Source organism: Scyliorhinus canicula, chromosome 5 (genome assembly GCF_902713615.1).
Source record: "Scyliorhinus canicula chromosome 5, sScyCan1.1, whole genome shotgun sequence".
Classification (NCBI taxonomy): Eukaryota; Metazoa; Chordata; class Chondrichthyes; order Carcharhiniformes; family Scyliorhinidae; genus Scyliorhinus; species Scyliorhinus canicula.
The window spans coordinates 213,831,311-213,853,692 of record NC_052150.1 but is presented as its reverse complement, the minus strand read 5'-3'; the positions used below and the strand labels follow the sequence as shown (position 1 = coordinate 213,853,692).

The 22,382-nt window shown below is 47.7% G+C and overlaps 1 protein-coding gene across 3 annotated transcripts in view; it reads right to left on the bottom strand.

The window, feature by feature from the left end:
- The window catches only part of obscnb (obscurin, cytoskeletal calmodulin and titin-interacting RhoGEF b), an 896,193-nt gene that overhangs the window by 480,037 nt on the left and 393,774 nt on the right, over positions 1–22,382 (bottom strand). For all 3 annotated transcript variants that reach the window (XM_038798455.1, XM_038798456.1, XM_038798458.1), the window contains 9 exons: positions 16,964–17,230; positions 15,705–15,971; positions 14,390–14,656; positions 13,214–13,480; positions 10,790–11,056; positions 9,326–9,592; positions 5,171–5,437; positions 4,107–4,373; positions 2,437–2,703 (listed from right to left, as the gene is read on the bottom strand). In XM_038798455.1, coding sequence (XP_038654383.1) covers positions 2,437–2,703; positions 4,107–4,373; positions 5,171–5,437; positions 9,326–9,592; positions 10,790–11,056; positions 13,214–13,480; positions 14,390–14,656; positions 15,705–15,971; positions 16,964–17,230 — 2,403 coding nt within the window. The remainder of the gene's footprint in view (positions 1–2,436; positions 2,704–4,106; positions 4,374–5,170; positions 5,438–9,325; positions 9,593–10,789; positions 11,057–13,213; positions 13,481–14,389; positions 14,657–15,704; positions 15,972–16,963; positions 17,231–22,382) is intronic.

The window sequence follows — 22,382 nt, the reverse complement described above, 5'->3', positions numbered from 1 at the left end:
TCCGTTAGCCGACGCATAAATCGGGAAGGACGATTGGGCGGAAAATCATAAAAACTGCGGCAGGCGCCTATTTGACGCCAGGTCACAATTCCCCGTCACCTCGACAGCGGTGTCAATGTGCTCCGGAACACACGTACAGTAAAAACACTTTGCATATCATTAGTGGGCCTGACCAATATTCTCCGGGGCTTTCGCGATTCTCTTCCCGTACCAGCCTCCCCGGACAGGCGCCGGAATGTGGCGACTAGGGGCTTTTCACAGTAACTTCATTGAAGCCTACTCGTGACAATAAGCGATTTTTATTTTCATTTTTCCTCCGATGGGCCAAGTTCATTTGTGCTTTTAAAAATCGTGAAACCAACTTCGTGGCTGATGGAGGAGAGAGAGAGAGGTAGGACCCAGAGAGGAGCAACTGCAGGCTGCTGGCCTGAACACTGGCAAGCGCTGGTTGGGGGCGGGGAGGAACAGGCTGAGTGGCCGTTGTCACCCCCCACAGAGTCCAGTGCCGGACTGCCATTACCGCCAGCCTGCAAGACAGTCACCTTGCTACGCACCCCACTGACCACCCACCCTAGCCCCTGGTTCGGCACAGTGACACCGACAGTACATGCGTCCCCACCCCGCATCTCACACTCCGCCACACTCACATCCCCCACCCGTCGGCGGCCCACCCAGGGCTGCAACGGCAGTATCCCCTATGGGAGCCGCGGTGCCTACCCCTGGCGGGGTCAGTGCCAGTTAACGGTACTCCTAGCATCAGGGATGTTTGCCATGGCCAAGGCCCAACAGGGTGCCGGCCACAGATGGGGCCAGGAGGGTGGTGATGGGGGAAGGGACATGAGGGGGCGGAGCTCGCAGTGCCAACCGTGGCGACCATGTGGCCCAGTGGACCTGGTTGGGTATGGGGGTACACACCATGCTAGCATGTCTGCCTTTTATCCCCTGCAGAAAATGGATATTGGAATTCAACCAGCAATGGTGGACTTCCTGTGAGTTGCCGCAGCGCTGGGGGATGCCCTGCGGTTGTAGGAGCTGGAGCTGCTCAAGGAGGAGGAAGCTGCTGTAGCAGCGGGCCAGGCAGCAGCGAACGGGCAGCAAAGGGGCAGGTGGCAGCTGCCCAAGTTGGAGAGTCAACTGCCCAACAGGCCGAGGAGGAGGAGTGCCAAGGAGGCGCCACATGAAGCCTCGTGTGTACCGGCACTGCCTGTCTTTCTAAGACCTGCCGGATCGGGCATGCCGTAGGAGACTCCGGCTGAGCAGAGAGATAATGCGACATATCTCCAGATGACTGTGACGAGATAGCTGTGACGGAAAATCATTGTCATCCTCCGATCCGAGCTCCAGGATCTCCTGAGTCTTGGGCGGAGGGCTGGTGTGCAAGCTGCTCTCCTCGTCAGTGCTCAGCTCATGGGGGGCCCGGCTGTGGCACTGGCTGGGGGCGGGGTACACAGATGGATCCACCCCATCACCAGCAGGCCCTGCAAGACAAAAGACAACACGTATTATTAGACCGTGGGCTAGGGGGAAGTGGGGATGGCCGTATGGGAGGGTTGTGGTGCAGTCGGTTGAGGGCGGTTTGGGGATGAGGAATGTGTCGCAGGGAAACGCAACTAAGCATAGTCTCACTTCCTCGACTGCGGTCGAGGTCCACCTTGGCGAATTCAAGCTCCTCTGGACCGCCAACCTCGTCCAGGGCCTCCTGTTCTGGGTAGGGGGGAGATCCAGAAGACGACAATGTTGACGGTCCGACGCATGCAGCCACTTTGGGGGGGGGGGGGAAGGTAACGGGCGTGTGGGACCTGGGTTACTGCCAAGGGCACAGTGATGCCTACTCACCCTGGCCACCCTGAGGTTCTGGTGCAGTTTTTTGCGGCACTACTGGCCTGTACGGACGGTGTTGCCCACGGCGGTCATTGCCACTGCCACCTGTGCCCAGGCACGACGAATGGCTGTAACTGGCAGACTTCTAACTAGGCCGGGGTACAGGGTCATCCTCCACGTCATCTAAGAGGGTCTCCAGCTCGGCATCTGTAAATATCGGGCTACTCTCCTCGCTTCCATTTTGTTGGCTGGGATGGTGTGTGTGGAGAGTGAAGTGTGTATGTGCAGCTGCAGTTGTCAGCCTCATGAGTGTGAATCGCGAAATCGGCGAATCCGGCACCGTTTCTCATTAGAATCGATTGTGTTACACGTAGCGCTGGTGCTAGCCCCTTGGCAGTAGCGGAATCGGTCCACGTGTGGCGGCAGTTTTCTGTCATAAAAATCCCAAATTCTGCGTCGGCATCAACATTTCGTCTCAGAAACGGAGAATCCAGCCCACGATTTGCAACAATAATTCATATTACCATGCATTCAAAATATTATGGATAAAATGGTGGATGAAATTTAATATGGTCACAATAAACCATTTATTAAGACGAATAAATATTGGCCTACCCTTTACTTTTAGGATTGCCATTGTTTTCTGATCCCCTGAATCGCACGTATATTTTCCAGCATCTTCAACTTTTAGACTATGAATAAACAACTCAACACAGGAACCCGTCTGCTTCATTTCATGTTTCTCACTGGGATGAAGCACCACAGATCCTTTCATCCATTCCACTGGGACACCCGGTTTTGAAATCTCACATTGCAGAATGGCAGTGCTGTCCTCATCGGCCTCTTTGTTCTGAAGCTCTTGTTTGAAAACCACAGGAAGGGCTAAGAAAGACAGTAATTGAGTTCACAATGATGAACTTCAGCTAAGATTCACAATTTATTTCTGGGCAACAACAACATTTCAAATAAACTCAGCGAAAAAAAACAATGCTTGAGGAAGCTATTCAATATCAGGATCCCACTGCCATTCTTCAACAACCACACTCATACTTAGAGCTGTTGTCACGAGAACTGTTGGATCAGATACCTTTTGGTTGTTAACGTACAAATAGCTACTTTCTTGTGTCATAACATTTATCAGCCAGAAACAAGGAATGTTACAGTTTGCACTAATATCACAAAATCATATACTTTATGGCACAGTAGTTAGCGCTGCTGCCTCACAGTGCCTGGGACGCAGCTTTGCTTCCAGCCTTTGGTCACCGTCTGTGTGTAGTTTTCACATTCTCCCCACTTCTGTGTGGGTATCCTCCTGGCTCCAGTTTCCTGCCAGTCCAAAATTGTGCAGATTAGGTGGATGGCCATGGTCAATGCCCGGGATTACGGAGAACGGGCAAGGTAGAGGGGGCCTATGTAGTGTGTTCTTTCGGATGGTCGGTTCAGACCCAATGGGCCAAATGGCCTCCTTCTACTTTGTAGGAATTCTATAGATATCTAACAGGACAACTAGTCTCCCCAACCATTCTTAAATTACTCCCTATCATGTGCATCGTATATAATAATAATAATCATCATCGCTTATCATCAAGTAGGCTTCAATGAAGTTTCTGTGTAAAGCCCCTAATCACCAAATTCCGGCGCCTGTTCGGGGAGGCAGGTATGGGCATTGAACCCGCGTTGCTGGGTTGTTCGGCATTAAAAGCCAGCTGTTTAAACCACTGTGCTAAACCAGCCCCTGGTTAGCCCACTATGCTAAACTAGCCCCTGGAATATATAGACATTCCAGTAATTCCAGATTGCTTAGCATAAATTTCAGTACTGTTCAGAATATATTTTGTGAATTTAAATACTGACATATTTCAAACAAATGTCACTCCAATGGTTAAAAATACAGAACAGGAATTCTAAAACATGTTGCAATTTCCACCTCCCAAAAAGTGCTGACTAAATATGTGGAGATATTTTGGCACAAGGGATATTTCCAACAATAATTCATATCATCATGGAGTCACAATATTACGGATAAAATTGTGGACCAAGTTTAATAAGGTCACAATAAACTCTTTATTAAGAGGAATGAATATTAAAAATATGGCGGGTAGTACCGGTGGGAGTGGAGCGGGCTTGTGCAATATGTTACGATGGAAGTATTGAAAGTACGTGGATGTTTGCACATTTTTGCCTTTTTTGCTTCCTTTCTGATGATGTCTGTAACTGTTTATAAAGCCAAAAACTACCTCAATAAAATTGTTTATTAAAAAAAAGAGTAATGAATATTGGCCTACCCTTTACTTTTAGGATTGCCATTGTTTTCTGATCCCCTGAATCGCACGTATATTTTCCAGCATCATCATCTTTTAGGTTATGAATAAGCAACTCAACGCAGGAACCCGTTTGTTTCATTTCATGTTTCTCACTGGGATGAAGCACCACAGATCCTTTCCTCCATTCCACTGGGACACCCGGTTTTGAAATCTCACAATGCAGAATGGCAGTGCTGTCCTCTTCAGCCTCTTTGTTCTGAAGCTCTTGTTTGAAAACCACAGGAAGGGCTAAGAAAGACAGTAATTGAGTTCATGATAATGAACATAAGATTCCAGTCCAATTTCTGAACATCCATCAAATTTCAGTAATGACCGGCCTCAACTTTGCTCACCTGATATCTTTGGCAGGGCTCTGACATCCCATAGCCCCAGTGCACTTTGTGCAAAATTGGAACAAGCCCATAAATCCCAGTTAATACTTAAATTTATCTGACACTTTAAGTCCCTCGTTAACAGATCTAAGCAGCATTTTGCTTAACAAACCATCCACATCTCGTAAAGTCAGTATCTGGGATGATCATGGCAGAAAGGAATTAATGTTCTCCACCTCACCAGGTCTCTTTCAAGCCTTCTCACAAAGGGAGTGGGAAATCCAGGTCTAGTTTTTCCTTGGTGGCACAGTGCTAAAGTTGCAATGATTCATCTACACAATTTGCCTTGTTGTCATCTGTGGACAAACATACTATACAGTACTGAAGCTGTACTTTTAAAGCTTCCGTTCCAGGCACCATCATCGGGAGCGGACCAAAAAAAGTACTCAAGAATTGCATGGGCTCCATAATTTGAGAGGCAATAGTTTCACAACCTGCATTCCATAAGATTTTTGTCACCATGTAGCTGTCATATTTACTTGCCTTTCATCAATATGCAACCTCATAATGCTTACCCTACCGATGCTAATAGCAGCAAAACTGCCTATGACATTGAGATAGAGGTTGTCATGATCATATCTATTGAATGGCGGAGAACGCTTAAAGGGCCCAATATACTACTCCAGCTCATAGTTTTTATGATTATTGACCTACCCTTCACTTTTAAAGATGCAGTTGTCTTTTGATCCCCTGAATCACACGTATATTTTCCAGCATCTTCAACTTTTAGACTATGAATAAATAACTCAACACAGGAACCCGTTTGCTTCATTTCATGTTTCTCACTGGGATGAAGCACCACAGATCCTTTCCTCCATTCCACTGGGACACCCGGTTTTGAAATCTCACAATGCAGAATGGCAGTGCTGTCCTCTTCAGCCTCTTTGTTCTGAAGCTCTTGTTTGAAAACCACAGGAAGGGCTAAGAAAGACAGTAATAATTGAGTTCACAAGGATGAACTTCAGCTAAGATTCACATTTTATTTCTGGGCAACAACAGCATTTCAAATAAACTCAGTTAAAAAAAAAATGCTTGAGGAAGCTATTCAATATCAGGATCCCACGGCCATTCCTCAACAACCACACTGACTCTTTGAGTTGTTGTTGTCTCGAGTACTATTGGATCAGATAAGCTTTGGTTGTTAATGTACAAATTGCTACTTTCTCCTGTCATAACTTTTATCAGCCTAAACCGAGGAATGTTACAGTTTACACTAATATCACAAAATTTTATACTTTATGGCACAGTGCTTAGCACTGCTGCCTCACCACGCCAGAGTCCCGGATTCGCTCCCGGCCATGGGTGACTGTCTGTGTGTAGTTTTCACATTCAACCCATGTCAATGTGGGTTTCCCCCTGGTGCTCCGGTCCTCCCAGTCCAAAGTTGTTATGGTTAGTGTGTTCTTTCGGATGGTCGGTTCAGACCCAATGGGCCGAATGGCCTCCTTCTGCACTGTAGGGATTCTATAGACATCTAACAAGACAACTAGTCTCCACAACCATTCTTAATTTACTCCCTATGAAGTGTTTCATACATAGACATTCCATATCCATGTAATTCCAGATTGCTCATCATAAATTACAGTACAGTTCAGAATATATTTTGTGAACTTAAATGCTGACATATTTCAAATAAATGTCACTCCAATTATTAAAAATATCGAACATGCATTCTAAAACATGTGACAGTTTCCACCTCCCAAAAAATGCTGACTAAATATGTGGAGATATTCTGGCACAAAAGATAATGGGCGGGATTCTCCGTTAGCCGATGCCGAAATCGGGAAAGACGATTGGGCGGAGAATCGGTTCCGACTCCAAAATTGAGGCAGGCGCCTATTTGACACCATTGGCGGGATTCTCCCCTACGCAGCGGGGCGGGGGGATTCTGGTGTAGCGGAGTTGCGCCAATCACTCCGGCGTCGGGCCTCTCTAAAGGTGCGGAAGTATCCTGAGTGGTTGGCGCCATGCCGAATGGCTCCAAAACCGGCGGCTGCGGCCTTTGACGGCCACCGCCGGGGCTGGCCGAAAGACATTCACCACTTCGCGCATGCGCCGGTGCGTCAGCTGCCGCTGACTTCGCCACAAGCACATGCGCGCTGGGGGATTCTCTTCTGCCTCCGCCATGGTGGAGGCCGTGGCGGCGGCGGAAGAAAAGGAGTGCCCCCACGGCACTGGCCCGCCCATCTACCGGTGGGCCTCGATCGCGGGCCTGACCACAGTGGGGGCACCCCCCCGGGGTCCGATCGTCCCGCGCCCCCCCCCAGGACCCTGGGGCCCGCTCGCGCCGCCGATCCCGCCGCCACCAGATGTGGTTCAAACCACGGCTGCGGGAGAGGCCTCTCAGCGGCGGGACTTCGGCCCATCGCGGGCCGGAGAATCACCGCAGAGGGCACGCCGATTGGCGGGGCGTGATTCCCGCCCCACCGAATTCCCGGGTAGCGGAGAATTCCGGCCACGGCGGGGACGGGATTTTTGCCGGTCCCGGACGATTCTTCAACCATGCGGGGGGTAGGAGAATTTCGCCCCATATCACAATGCCCCGTCACCTCGACAGCGGTGTCAATGCGTTCCGGAAAGCACGTACAGTAAAAACACTTTACATATCATTAGTGGGCCTGACCAATATTCTCCAGGGCTTTCGCGATTCTCTTCCTCCGATGTGCCGAGTTCATGCGCTTTTAAAAATCGTGAAACCATCTTCGTGGCTGATGGAGGAGAGAGAGAGGTAGGACCCAGAGAGGCGCAACTGCAGGCTGCCGGCCGGGACACTGGCAAGCGCTGGTTGGGGTGGGGTGGGGGTGGGAGTGAGGAACAGGCTGAGTGGCCGGGAGGAACAGGCTGAGTGGCCGGGGTGAACCCCCGCAGTGGCCAGTGCCGGACTGCCATTACCGCCAGCCTGCAAGGCAGCCACCTTGCTGCACACACAACTGACCACCCACCCTAGCCCCTGGTTCTGCACAGCGACACCGACAGTCTATGCGTCCCCACCCCGCATCTCACGCTCCACCACACTCAACGCCCCCCCCCCACCCGTCAGCGGCCCATCCAGGGCAGCAACCGCAGTGTCCCCATTGGGGGACGCGGTGCCGACCCATGGCGGGGTCAGTGCCAGTTAACGGTACTCCTAGCATTAGGGATGTTTGCCATGGCCAAGGCCCAACAGGGTGCCGGCCACAGATGGGGCCAGGAGGGTGGTGATGAGGGGAGGGACATGAGGGGGCGGAGCTCGCAGTGCCAACCGGGGCGACCATGTGGCCCAGTGGACCTGGTTGGGTACGGGGGTACACACCATGCTAGCATGTCTGCCTTTTATCCCCTGCAGAAAATGGATATTGGAATTCAACCAGCAATGGTGGACTTCCTGTGAGTTGCCGCAGCGCTGGGGGATGCCCTGCGGTTGTAGGAGCTGGAGCTGCTCAAGGAGGAGGAAGCTGCTGCAGCAGCAGACCAGGCAGCAGTGAAGCGGGCAGCAAAGGAGCAGGTCGCAGCTGCCCAAGTTGGAGAATCAGCTGCCCAACAGGCCATCAAGGAGGAGTGTCAAGGAGGCGCCACATGAAGCCTCGTGTGTACCGGCACCGTCTGTCTTTCGCGGACCTGCCGGACCGGGCATGCAGTCGGAGACTCCGGCTGAGCAGAGAGATAGTGCGACATATCTCCAGATGACTGTGACGAGATAGCTGTGACGGAAAATCACTGTCATCCTCCGATCCGAGCTCCAAAATCCCCTGAGGCTTGGGAGGAGGGCTGGTGTGCAAGCTGCTCTCCTCGTCAGTGCTCAGCTCATGGGGGCCCGGCTGTGGCACTGGCTGGGGGCGGGGTACGCAGATGGATCCGCCCCATCATCAGCAGGCCCTGCAAGATAAAAGACAAGACGCATGATTAGACCACGGGCTAGGGGGAAGTGGGGATGGCCGTGTGGGAGGGTGGTGGTGCAGTCGGTTGAGGGCGGTTTGGGGATGAGGAATGTGTCGCAGGGAAACGCAACTAAGCATAGTCTCACTTCCTCGTTTGAGGTCGAGGTCCACCTTGGCGAACCCAAGCTCCTCTGGGTCGCCAACCTCGTCCAGGGCCTCCTGTTCTGGGAGCGGGGAGAACCAGAAGATGACAATGTTGACGGTCCGACGCATGCAGCCACTTCGGGGGGGGAAAGGTAACCGGCGTGTGGGACCTGGGTTACTGCCAAGGGCACAGTGCTACCTACTCACCCTGGCCACCCTGAGGAGCTGGTGCAGTTTTGTGCGGCACTACTGGCCTGACCGGACGGTGTTGCCCACGGCGGTCATTGCCTCTGCCACCTGTGCCCAGGCACGACGAATGGCTGTAACTGGCAGACTTCTAACTAGGCCTGGGTGCAGGGTCATCTTCCACCGCATCTAAGAGGGTCTCCAGCTCGGCATCTATAAACGTCGGGCTGCTCTCCTCGCTTCCATCTTGTTGGCTGGGATGGTGTGTGTGGAGAGTGAAGTGTGTATGTGCAGCTGCAGTTGTCAGCCTCATGAGTGTGAATCGCAAAATAGATGAATCCGGCACCGTTTCTCATTAGAATCGATTATGATCCACGTAGCGCTGGTGCTAGCCCCTTGGCAGTAGCGGAATCGGTCCACGTGTGGCGGCAGTTTTCTGTCATAAAATTCCCAAATTCTGCGTCGGCATCAACACTTAGTCTCAGAAACGGAGAATCCAGCCCAAGATTTGCAATAATAATTCATATTACCATGCATTCAAAATATTATGGATAAAATGGTGGATGAAATTTAATATGGTCACAATAAACTATTTTATTAAGAGGAATAAATATTGGCCTACCCTTTACTTTCAGGATTGCCATTGTTTTCTGATCCCCTGAATCGCACGTATATTTTCCAGCATCTTCAACTTTTAGACTATGAATAAACAACTCAACACAGGAACCCGTCTGCTTCATTTCATGTTTCTCACTGGGATGAAGCACCACAGATCCTTTCCTCCATTCCACTGGGACACCTGGTTTTGAAATCTCACATTGCAGAATGGCAGTGCTGTCCTCTTCAGCCTCTTTGTTCTGAAGCTCTTGTTTGAAAACCACAGGAAGGGCTAAGAAAGACAGTAATTGAGTTCACAATGATGAACTTCAGCTAAGATTCACAATTTATTTCTGGGCAACAACAACATTTCAAATAAACTCAGTGAAAAAAAAACAATGCTTGAGGAAGCTATTCAATATCAGGATCCCACTGCCATTCTTCAACAACCACACTCATACTTAGAGCTGTTGTCTCGAGAACTGTTGGATCAGATACCTTTTGGTTGTTAATGTACAAATAGCTACTTTCTTGTGTCATAACATTTATCAGCCTGAAACAAGGAATGTTACAGTTTGCACTAATATCACAAAATCATATACTTATGGCACAGTAGTTAGCGCTGCTGCCTCACAGTGCCTGTGACGCAGCTTTGCTTCCAGCCTCTGGTCACCGTCTGTGTGTAGTTTTCACATTCTCCCCACTTCTGTGTGGGTATCCTCATGGCTCCAGTTTCCTGCCAGTCCAAAGTTGTTCAATTTAGGTGGATGGCCATGATCAATGCCCGGGATTACGGAGAACGGGCAAGGTAGAGGGGGCCTATGTAGTGTGTTCTTTCGGATTGTCGGTTCAGACCCAATGGGCCGAATGGCCTTCTTCTACTCTGTAGGAATTCTATAGATATCTAACAGGACAACTAACTAATTTACTCCCTATCATGTGTATCATATATAATAATAATAATAATCATCGCTTATTGTCACAAGTAGGCTTCAATGAAGTTACTGTGAAAAGCCCCTAATCGCCAAATTCCGGCACCTGTTCGGGGAGGCAGGTATGGGCATTGAACCCGCGTTGCTGGGTTGTTCGGCATTAAAAGCCAGCTGTTTAGACCATTGTGCTAAACCAGCCCCTGGTTAGCCCACTGTGCTAAACTAGCCCCTGGAATATATAGACATTCCAGTAATTCCAGATTGCTTAGCATAAATTTCAGTACTGTTCAGAATATATTTTGTGAATTTAAATACTGACATATTTCAAACAAATGTCACTCCAATGGTTAAAAATACAGAACAGGAATTCTAAAACATGTTGCAGTTTCCACCTCCCAAAAAATGCTGACTAAATATGTGGAGATATTTTGGCACAAGGGATATTTCCAACAATAATTCATATCATCATGGAGTCACAATATTACGGATAAAATGGTGGACCAAGTTTAATAAGGTCACAATAAACTTTTTATTAAGAGGAATGAATATTGGCCTACCCTTTACATTTAGGATTGCCATTGTTTTCTGATCCCCTGAATCGCACGTATATTTTCCAGCATCATCATCTTTTAGGTTATGAATAAGCAACTCAACGCAGGAACCCGTTTGCTTCATTTTGTATTTCTCACTGGGATGAAGCACCACAGATCCTTTCCTCCATTCCACTGGGACACCTGGTTTTGAAATCTCACAATGCAGAATGGCAGTGCTGTCCTCTTCGGCCTCTTTGTTCTGAAGCTCTTGTTTGAAAACCACAGGAAGGGCTACGAGAGACATAGTTCATGATGATGAACATAAGATTCAAGTCCGATTTCTGAACATCTACCAAATTTCAGACATGACCTGCTGACCTTTCTCACCTGATATATCTGGCGTGACTCTGACATCCCATGGCCCACATGCACGTTGTGCAAAATTGGAACAACGCCATAAATCCCAGCCAATAATTAAATTCATTTGGCACTTTATGTCCCTCATTATCAGATCTGTGCAGTATTTTGACTTAACAAGCTATCCACACCATGTACAGTCAGTATCTGGGATGATCATGGCAGAAAGGAGTTAATGTCCACCTCCTCAGCTCTCTTTCAAGCCTTCTCGCAAAGGGAGTGGGAAATCCAACTCTAGTTTTCCCATGGTTGCCCAGTGCTAAAATTGCAGCAATTCATCTACATCATCTGCCTTGTCTGTTATGGACAAACTTACTATACTGTACTGAAAGTTGTACTTTTGTAGCTTCCATTCCAGGCATTATCAATGGGAATGGGGGGAAAAAAGTTCTTCAGAATAGCATGGGCTACATAAGTTGAGAGGCAATGGTTTCCAAACCTGCAATTCTATAAGATTTTTGTCCCCATGTAGCTGTCATCTTTACTTGGCTTTTGTCAATATGCACCCTCATAATGCTTACCCACTTGTGCTAAAAGCAGCAAAACTGTCTATTCAATTGCTGCCTGACTGACATACAGATCAGCACAAAACCCAATTTTTCATCTTCCGACAATGCATCAAATTGCTGCAATGGCTCACCGAGCTGACAGAGTGCAAAAGCCAAAATTGTTCAGGCCTCCCGTTAAAGTGGTTTTGGATGGACACAACACCTACTCTGCTGATTTCCTGCCTGTTTAGGAGGATGATTAATTGTGCCTGCCTGATTCCCCACCAGATACAAATTATTGTAAAAATATATGGTAAACCTCAGCATTTTGAAAGCAACATGATCCGTTCAACCTTTGCAAACAACAAAAATGACTGATGTGACATTGAGCACAATAAGACATGCTATGTGATTACAACTTTGAAAAGTTAATCACTGAGTAATGTGGATAAATGTGAAGTTATACACTTCAGTGTGAAAAACAGAAAGGGAGAGTATTATTTAAATATTAGGGAGTGTGGATGTACAAAGGGAGTTGGGTGTCGTTGTACACCTGGCAATGAAAGTGGAGGCAGGTACAACAAGCAGATAGGAAGCCAACTTGTATCTTAGCCTTCATTGCAAAAGGATTTGAGTTCATAAATACGGATGTCTTACTGCAGTTATACAGGGCCTTGGTTAGACCATATTTGGAGTATTGTGTGCAGTTTTGGTCTCCCTGCCATCCACTAAGCTGGTTCCTTGGTTAGCGGGACTGTCCTATGAAGACGAATTGGATCGACTGGGCCTCCATTCACTGGAATTTAAAATTCTAACAGGGCTGGACAGACTAGATGCAGGGAGGATGGTTCCCTTGTTGGGAAGTCTAGAACCAGGTGGTAGAGTCACAGAATACGGGTAGACCATTTAAGACTGAGATGAGGAAAGATTTCTTCAAAGGGTAGTGACCCTGCGGAATTCCATACCAGTGAATGCCAGGGGCAGCACGGTAGCATTGTGGATAGCACAATCGCTTCACAGCCCCAGGGTCCAAGGTTTGATTCCGGCTTGGGTCACTGTCTGTGTGGAGTCTGCACATCCTCCCCGTGTGTGCGTGGGTTTCCTCCGGGTGCTCCAGTTTCCTCCCACAGTCCAAAGATGTGCCGGTTAGGTGGACTGGCCATGATAAATTGCCCTTAGTGTCCAAAATTGCCCTTAGTGTCCAAAATTGCCGTTAGTGTTGGATGGGGTTACTGGGTTATGGGGATAGGGTGGAGGTGTTGAACTTGGGTAGGGTGCTCTTTCCAAGAGCCGGTGCAGACTCGATGGGCTGAATGGCCTCCTTCTGCACTGTAAATTCTATGATTCTATGAATGCTGGGAAGGCCAAGTCACTGAATATATTCAAGAATGATATAGATTTTAGTGGCATCAAGGCATATGCAAAGAAAGCGGGAATATGGCATTAAGATAGAGGATCAGTCATGATCATATTGAATGGCGGAGAATGCTCAAAGGGCCCAATAGACTACTCCTGCTCATAGTTTTTATGATTATTGACCTACCCTTCACTTTTAAAGATGCAGTTGTCTTTTGATCTCCTGAATCGCATGTATATTTTCCAGCATCTTCAACTTTTAAACTATGAATAAATAACTCAACACAGGAACCCGTTTGCTTCATTTCATGTTTCTCACTGGGATGAAGCACCACAGATCCTTTCCTCCATTCCACTGGGACACCCGGTTTTGAAATCTCACAATGCAGAATGGCAGTGCTGTCCTCTTCAGCCTCTTTGTTCTGAAGCTCTTGCTTGAAAACCACAGGAAGTGCTAAGAAAGACAGTAATTGAGTTCATGATGATGAACTTCAGCTAAGATTCACATTTTAGTTCTGCACGACAACAAAATTTCAAATAAACTCAGTGAAAATAAAACAATGCTTGAGGAAGCTATTCAATATCAGGATCCCACTGCCATTCCTCAACAGCCACACTCACCCTTGGAGTTGTTGTCTCAAGAACTCTTGGAACTTTGGTTGTTAAGTACAAATAGCTACATTCTTCTGTCATAACTTTTATCAGCCTGAACCGAGGAATGTTACAGTTTACACTAATATCACAAAATCAAATACTTTATGGCACAGTGGTTAGCAGTAGTTAGCATTGCTGCCTCACAGTGGCAGGGACCTGGGTTCGCTTCCGGCCTTGGGTTTCTGTGTGTAGTTTGCAAATTCTCCTTGTGTCTGCGTGGGTTTCCTCCTCGTGTTCCAGTTTCTTCCCATGTCCAAAGTTGTGCAGGTTAGTTGGATTAGTCATGATCAATGCTTGGGGTTACGGGGAAACTGTAGAGATTCTATGGATATCTAACAAGACATATTGTCTCTCCAACAATTCTTAAGGTACTCCATATCAAGTGTATCATAGAGACATTCCATATCTATGTAATTCCAGATTGCTCAGCATAAATTTCAGGACAGTTCAGAATATATTTTGTGAACTTAAATGCTGACATATTTCAAACAAATGTGACTCCAACGATTAAAAATATAGAACATGAATTCTAAAACATGTTGCAGTTTCCACCTCCCAAAGAGTGCTGACTTAATACATGGAGATATTTTGGCACGAAAGATAAAATTTGCAACAATAATTCGTATCACCATGGATTCACAATATTATGGATAAAATGGTGGATTAAATGTAATAAGGTGACAATAAACAGTAATGAATATTGGCCTACCCTTTACTTTTAGGATTGCCATTGTTTTCTGATCCCCTGAATCGCACGTATATTTTCCAGCATCTTCAACTTTTAGACTATGAATAAACAACTCAACACAGGAACCTGTTTGCTTCATTTCATGTTTCTCACTGGGATGAAGCACCACAGATCCTTTCCTCCATTCCACTGGGACACCTGGTTTTGAAATCTCACAATGCAGAATGGCAGTGCTGTCCTCTTCAGCCTCTTTGTTCTGAAGCTCTTGTTTGAAAACCACAGGAAGGGCTAAGAAAGACAGTAATTGAGTTCACAATGATAAACTTCAGCTAAGGAAGACCGGTATGATATCTAGCTCAATAAGACATCCCAAGTGATTACAATTCTGAAATGTTTGATCACTGATGATTGTGGATAAATGTGAAGTTATACACTTCAGAATGAAAAACAAATAGGAACGTATTATTTAAATATTGGGGAGTGTGGATGTAAAAAGGGATTTGGGTGTCGTTGTACACCTGGCAATGAAAGTGCAGGAAGGTACAACAAGTAGGCTTACATTAACATTGAAATAAAGTTACTGTGAAAAGCCACTCGTCACCACATTCCGGCGCATGTTCAGGTACACAGAGGGCACATTCAGAAGGTCCAAATTACCCAACAGAACGTCATTCAGGACTTGTTGGAGGAAACCGGAGCACCCAGAGGTAACTTATACAAACACAGGGAGAATGTGCAGACTCCCCACAGTGACCCAAGTGGGAATCGAGCCTGGGACCCTGGCACAGTGAAGCAATAGTGTTAACCACTGTGCAACCGTGTTAGACTATGCCTAAAGTACTGCGTGCTGTCTAAGAAAGGATATACTTGCCAAGAGAGAGTACAGTGGCGATCCACTAGGCTGATTCCTGGGTTGGCAGGACTGTCATATGAATACAAATTGGATCGGCTAGGCCTGCATTCACTGGAGTCTAAAATTCCAACAGGGCTGGATAGAGTAGATGCAGGGAGGATGGTTCCCTTGTTGGGGAGTCGAGAACCAGGGGGTATAGGATACGGGTAGACCATTTAAGGCTGAGATGAGGGAAGATTTCTTCAAAGGGTAGTGACCCTGCGGAATTCCCTCCCACTGAATGCTGGGGTGGCCAAGTCACTGAATATATTCAAGAAAGAAAGAAATATTTTTTTAGATTTTATTGGCATCAAGGGGTATGCGAAGAAAGCGGGAATTTGCCATTAAGACAGAGGATCAGTCATGATCAGATTGAATGGTGGAGGATGCTCAAAGGGCCGAATAGACTACTCCTGCTCATAGTTTATATGATTGATGACCTACCCTTCACTTTTAGAGATGCAGTTGTCTTTTTATCCCCTGAATCGCACGTATATTTTCCAGCATCTTCAACTTTTAGACTATGAATAAACAACTCAACACAGGAACCCGTTTGCTTCATTTCATGTTTCTCACTGGGATGAAGCACCACAGATCCTTTCCTCCATTCCACTGGGACACCCGGTTTTGAAATCTCACAATGCAGAATGGCAGTGCTGTCCTCTTCAACCTCTTTGTTCTGAAGCTCTTGTTTGAAAACCACAGGAAGGGCTAAGAAAGACAATAATTGAGTTCACGGTGATGAACTTCAGCTAAGAGTCACAATTTATTTCTGGACAACAACAACATTTCAAATAAACTCAGCTGAAAAAAAACAATGCTTGAGGAAGCTATTCAATATCAGGATCCCACTGCCATTCCTCAACAGCCACACTCACACTTAGAGTTGATGTTGTCTCGAGAACTGTTGGATCAGATACCTTTTGGTTGTTAACGTACAAATTGCTACTTTCTTGAGTCATAATGTTTGTCTGCTGGACCCGAGGAATGTTACAGTTTGCACTAATATCACAAAATCATATACTTTATGGCACAGTAGTTAGCGCTGCTGCCTCACGGTGCCAGAGAACTGGGTTCGCTTCCGGCCTTGGATATCTGTATGCAGTTTGCACATTCCCCTCGTGCCTGCGTGCATTTCCGCCTCGTGCTCCAGTTCCCTTCTAGCCCAAAGTTGTGCAGGTTAGTTGGATGGCCATGATCAATGCGCGGGGTTATGTGGAAGGGGCGGGGGTGCGGGAGCCAATGTAGTGTGTTCTTTCAGGGATCGGTTGAGACCCGATGAGCTGAATGGCCCCCTTCTGCACTGTAGGGATTCTATAGATATCTTAACCAGGCAACTAGTCTCTCCAACCATTCTTGAGTTATTCCCTATCAAGTGTATCATATCTATAACTATGTAACTCCAGATTGCTTAGCATAAATTTCTGCAGTTCATAATATTTTTTGTGAACTTAAATGCTGCCATAATTCATACAAATGTCACTCCAATGGTTAAAAATATAGAACATGAGCTAAAAACATGTTGCAGTTTCCACCGCCCCAAAAGTGCTGACTTCATATTTGGAGATATTTTGGCACAAAAGATAATATTTGCAACAATAATTCATATCACCATGGATTCAAAACATTATGGATAAAATGGTGGATGAAATTTAATATGGTCACAATAAACTATTTATTAAGAGTAATGATTATTGACCTACCCTTCACTTTTAGAGATGCAGTTGTCTTTTGATCCCCTGAATCGCACGTATATTTTCCAGCATCTTCAACTTTTAGACTATGAATAAACAACTCAACACAGGAACCTGTTTGCTTCATTTCATGTTTCTCACTGGGATGAAGCACCACAGATCCTTTCCTCCATTCCACTGGGACACCCGGTTTTGAAATCTCACAATGCAGAATGGCAGTGCTGTCCTCTTCAGCCTCTTTGTTCTGAAGCTCTTGTTTGAAAACCACAGGAAGGGCTAAGAAAGACAGTAGTAATTGAGTTCACGATGATGAACTTCAGCAAAGATTCATAATTTATTTCTGGACAGCAACAAAATAAAAATAAACTCAATTAAAAAATTGCTTGAGGAAACTATTCAATATCAGGATTCTACGCCATATCTGAGCAGTTAAACTTGCTTTCAGAGTTGCTGTTGCCTTGAGAACTGTTGGATCTGATAACTATTGGTTGTTACAAAATACTACTTTTTGATGTCAGAATTTTCAGCCTGAATTAGGAATGTACAGTTTACACTAATAGCATAATATTATATATCTTACCGAATTCTAATACGACAACAAGTCATCTACCCATTCTTAATTTAGTTCCTATCGAGTGTATCATACATTGACACTCCATTTCTATGTAATTCCAGATTTCTCAGCACATATTTCAATCCAGTTCAGAGTAATTTGTGAATTTAAGGCACCACGGTGGCACAGTGATTAGCACTGCTGCCTCACAGTGCCAGGGACCCATGTTCAATTCCGGCCTTGGATGACTGTCTGTGTGGAGTATGCACTTTCTCCTCGTATCTGCGGAGGTTTCTTCCGGGTGCTCCCGTTTCTTCCCACAGTCCAAAGATGTGAAGCTTGGGTGGGTTTATGGGGATAGGGTGGGGGAGTGGGCCTAGATGTGGTCCTCTTTCAGAGGGTCGGGGAAGACCCGATGGGCCGAATGGCCTCCTTCTGCACTATAGCAATTCTATGAACCTTTTACAGATATAAAACAAATGTCACTCTAATGGGTAAAAATCTACAACGTGAACTAGAAAGCTTTGACAAAGAGTCATCAGACTCGAAACGTTAGCTCTTTTCTCTCCCTAGAGGTGCTGCCAGACCTGCTGAGATTTTCCAGCATTTTGTCTTTCACGTCAGGGGACTTAACAGCCCAGTGAACAGATCCACTCTTCGCCCATCTAAAAAGTCTGAATGCACATTAGAAACACGCCGTCGGGAATTCAGCCCGTCCGAGTCGCTGAATCGCTGAGCCCTCGGAGAATTGGTCGTCACGACCGCTAATGAGATGTATACTGTACTTTCGGGCCACATGGCAGGCGCTGCAATTTCGTCATTTTTGGGGAAGGCGAATCGGCCTTAAAACCGGCGTCAGGCTCAATTTCAGCGTCGGAGCCGATTCTCCGACCGATCGCGTTTTTGGCATTACCTAACGGGGAATCCAGCCCGTGGACTCCGAGTGACTTTTAATGTAGGCTCCTGCTTAGGCAATCTTAATTCTCTCTTAGCTTTATTCCAGGTACCAGCAAGAAAGGTGGTGGATAATCTCCACCTGTGACTAAGCCCCAGCCCACCTCTGAGAAGGAACCAGACTTATCCTCAGATAAAAAGCCATCACTAGTGCAAATACACACACCTCGGTGGGATATACTCCTGGACTAGGTTTGTGAGCACAATCTGCTGATCACATCACAGAGACCTGACCACAGCTAGTAGAAACAGTGGTAGCCAGAAGACTGCTGGACGCCATCTCTGCTGAACCAGAGTCCGATGATGCGCCTCTGGACTTAGCGCTAAAAGGCATGAAGGCGCAGAGACAGACAGACACGCAAACATCAGGTAGAAATGTCAGAGACTGCCGCAGACCGGACCAAAGGATGGAGGAGTTTGTCAATGTTCTGTCTGCTGTTGTTGCTGCAGCTTCCAAGCGCATAAGTCTCCACTGGAAGGGTAATGGCCACCCTGGAGACACAGAATCATCAATATCTGCTGGATTTGCACCCAGATCTGTACAAATCAACCTAGCTGCTGGTGTGTTCCAGCAATGGCTAGGCTGGTGTGGAATGGGACACCTCAGTATCCGTCGAAGTACCCTTTCTTCTGAAGATGTCAGGGAGAGGCAGGTACCCGAAGAGCAATAGAGAACCAGCCAGGCAGCTCAAAGACATCCAGCTAGGACACTCCAAGGTTGCCCTGCCACTCTAACTCCCCACTGCCACCAACCCCAGTGAGCTGAAAAACAGTGGACAGAAAACTATAAAAGTGTGTGTGTGTGTGTGTGGGGGGGGGGGGGGGGGGGTTAAGGAGGAATAGTTTACAGTGTAAAGTTATTGAACTCAATGTTGAGCCCAGAAGGCTGAATCAGAAGATGATGTTGTTCTTCCAGTTTGCCTTGGACATTACTGGAGCGTTGAGCAGGCCCAGGATGAATATGTGAGCAAGATGCTGGGCACGATTCTCAGGCCTCAGTTGTGCTCTCGCTCGAGCGAAATGAGGCCGGTGAATAGCGGGAGAGGCTGAAAATGTGAACCGCGCCAGGCACCAAACAGTTTACGATGCAACTTGTCCTAGAAGGGCTGCTGTAGGCCGGGCAGCCAGACATCAGAGAAAGTGGCAGCAGCAATATCAGCAGATTCTGGAGGCGACGGACCACGTGCTGGACCCAATCCCACAACGTGAAGACCATAAGACACAGGAGCAGAATTAGGCCACTCGGCCCATCGAGCCTCCTCCACCAGTCAATCATGACTGATATTTTTCTCCTCCCCATTCTCCTGCCTTCTCCCCATAACCCCTGATCCCCTTATTGATCAAGAATCTATCTATCTCTGTCTTAAAGACACTCCGTGATTTGGCTTCCACAGCCTTCTGTGGCAAAGGGTTCCACAGATTCACCACCCTCTGGCTGAAGAAATTCCTCCTCTCTCTGTTTTAAAGGATCGTCCCTTTAGTCTGAGATTGTGTCCTTTGCTTCAAGTTTTTCCTACAAGTGGAAACATCTGCTCCACATCCACTCTATGCAGGCCTTGCAGTATCCTGTAAATTTCAATAAGATCTCCCCTCATTCTTCTAAACTCCAATGACCCAGAGTCCGCTACTATTCCTCATACGAACAGCTCTTCATTCCAGGGATTATTCTTGTGAATCTCCTCTGGACCCTTTCCAAGGGTCCTTCATGGCAGATGGTGAAGTCGCACGGGATCAGAGGTGAGCTGGTGAGATGCATATACAACTGGCTTGGTCATAGAAGACAGAGGGTAGCAGTGGAAGGGTGCTTTTCTGAATGGAGGTCTGTGACTAGTGATGTTCATCAGGGATCATTACTGGGACCTTTACTGTTTGTAATATATATATAAATGATTTGGAGGCAAACGTAACAGGTTTGATTAGTAAGTTTGCAGACGACATAAAGGTTGGTGGAATTGCGGATAGCGACGAGGACTATCAGAGGGTTCAGCAGGATATAGATCGGTTGGAGTCTTGGGTGGAGAGATGGCAGATGGAGATTAACCCAGACAAATGTGAGGTAATGCATTTTGGAAAGTCTAATACAGATTTGAAATGTACAGTAAATGACAGAACCCTTAAGAGTATTGATAGGCAGAGGGATCTGGGTGTACAGGCACACAGGTCACTGAAAGTGGCAACACAGGTGGAGAAGGTAGTCAAGAGGGCATGCGGCATGCTTGCCTTCATCGACCGGGGCACTGAGTTTAAAAAATGGTGAGTCGTGTTGCAGCTTTATAAGAACTTAGTTAGGCCACACTCGGAAGATAATACTGACAGCTGCGCCGCTGGCTGATGGGAGGCTTCTACCAGAGCTGGAGGGAGTTGCGAGGGCGGCCAGGAGCTGGACCATGGGGCTGGGGTGGATGGGCAAAAAACACCATCGCTGCAGCCTGCAAGGCAGCATTGCGCTTGCGCACGCCGCTGACTGCCCACTGTGAACTTCATGCCACAGGTCGTATGGGTGTCCTGCAGAGGGGTTACGGAAGCGGCCAGGACGTGGGCCGTGGCGGCGGGGTGGATGGGCACGGAACACCATCGCTGCAGCCTGCTGTGCAGCCATGGGGTTGCGTATGCCGCTGACTGCCCAGTTTGAACTTCATACAGGTCGTATGGGTGTCCCTGCAGGCCAACCCCTTAGGTACCTTTCGCCCTAGCTGACCCTATCAATGGGATGGGCACGGTCCAGCACAACCAGTGCCATCTTGTTGGCTGGGATGAGTGTGTGTGGGGAGTGGAGTGCTACTATGCGGCTGCTGTTTGTCAACCTCTCGAGTGCCAATCCCGACCCTGGCAAATCCAACACTGTTTTTCATTGGAATCGGTCGCGTTCGACGTGGTGCCGGTGCTTGTCCATTAACAGTTCATGAATTGCCCAGGAGCGGCACAATATTGCTGTCATAGAAGCCCACCAAAACGGTCCCAGCATCAGCACTTAGGGCTGGATTCTCCGATTTTGTGGCTATGTCCGGAGGAAGCGTCTGGTCTTACGACCAGAAAGTTGGCACGCCCCCGTACTTATGCTCCACCCGGTGGGGGACAAGCAGCCGTGCCAAGTAAAACCCCCGGCTTCACCTGCAGATACGGCGGGAGAATGGCCGCCACGCAGGCGCACGGCGATGACCTGCAGCGACCACCCCATACAACATGGCGCTGGCTGCACGCGGACCCGGCCAGCCAGATAGTGCCCTCCTGTAACCCACCTCGTCACCCCAGACCACCCCCCACCGGTCCCCCAGCCCCAGTCGAAGCCCCCCCTGCCAGCAGAACGGTTCCTCCCCCGATTGAGATCACAGTCTGCAGCCGCCACGCGAGGCCCCAAAATCTGAGAGGACACGTGACTGACGCCGTCAGGAGTTCAGCCCATTGGGGGGCGGAGCATCGGGGGAGGGTCTGACGTCATAAGGCCGTCCCAACTGCATGCAGCGTACTCAGTGCTTACTCTGTTTTTGAGGGGGCGGAGTGATGCACTACCAATTACTACAAAGACGAGAGTAGTGGAATAATCAAGGCTTTATTAAGCAAAGATGTTGTGCCTCCTGTCGCTGCTACCAGAATGGCTGCAGCACTGGCGAGCACACACATTTATACGCCGCCTACTGGGCAGAGCCAGCAGGCAGGGATTTACCCATGTACCTCTAGTATATGAGTCTTATCGTACTACATACAATACAGTTAGCGGTGACTACCACATTGACCCACGGTTAAAAAAAGTGTCCGGCGGGGGTGGTGGAAAAATTTTACAAGTTCAGTTTGTCGGGGGCCTTGATCCTCCTCTGCGATCGCCTCAGTCTCGGTGGTGATCCGGGTGCCGACTTGGTCACCTGTGACTCTGGGAGCATGTTGTCCTCGTCTTCATCACCCCCGAGTGGAACCAGTGGGAGG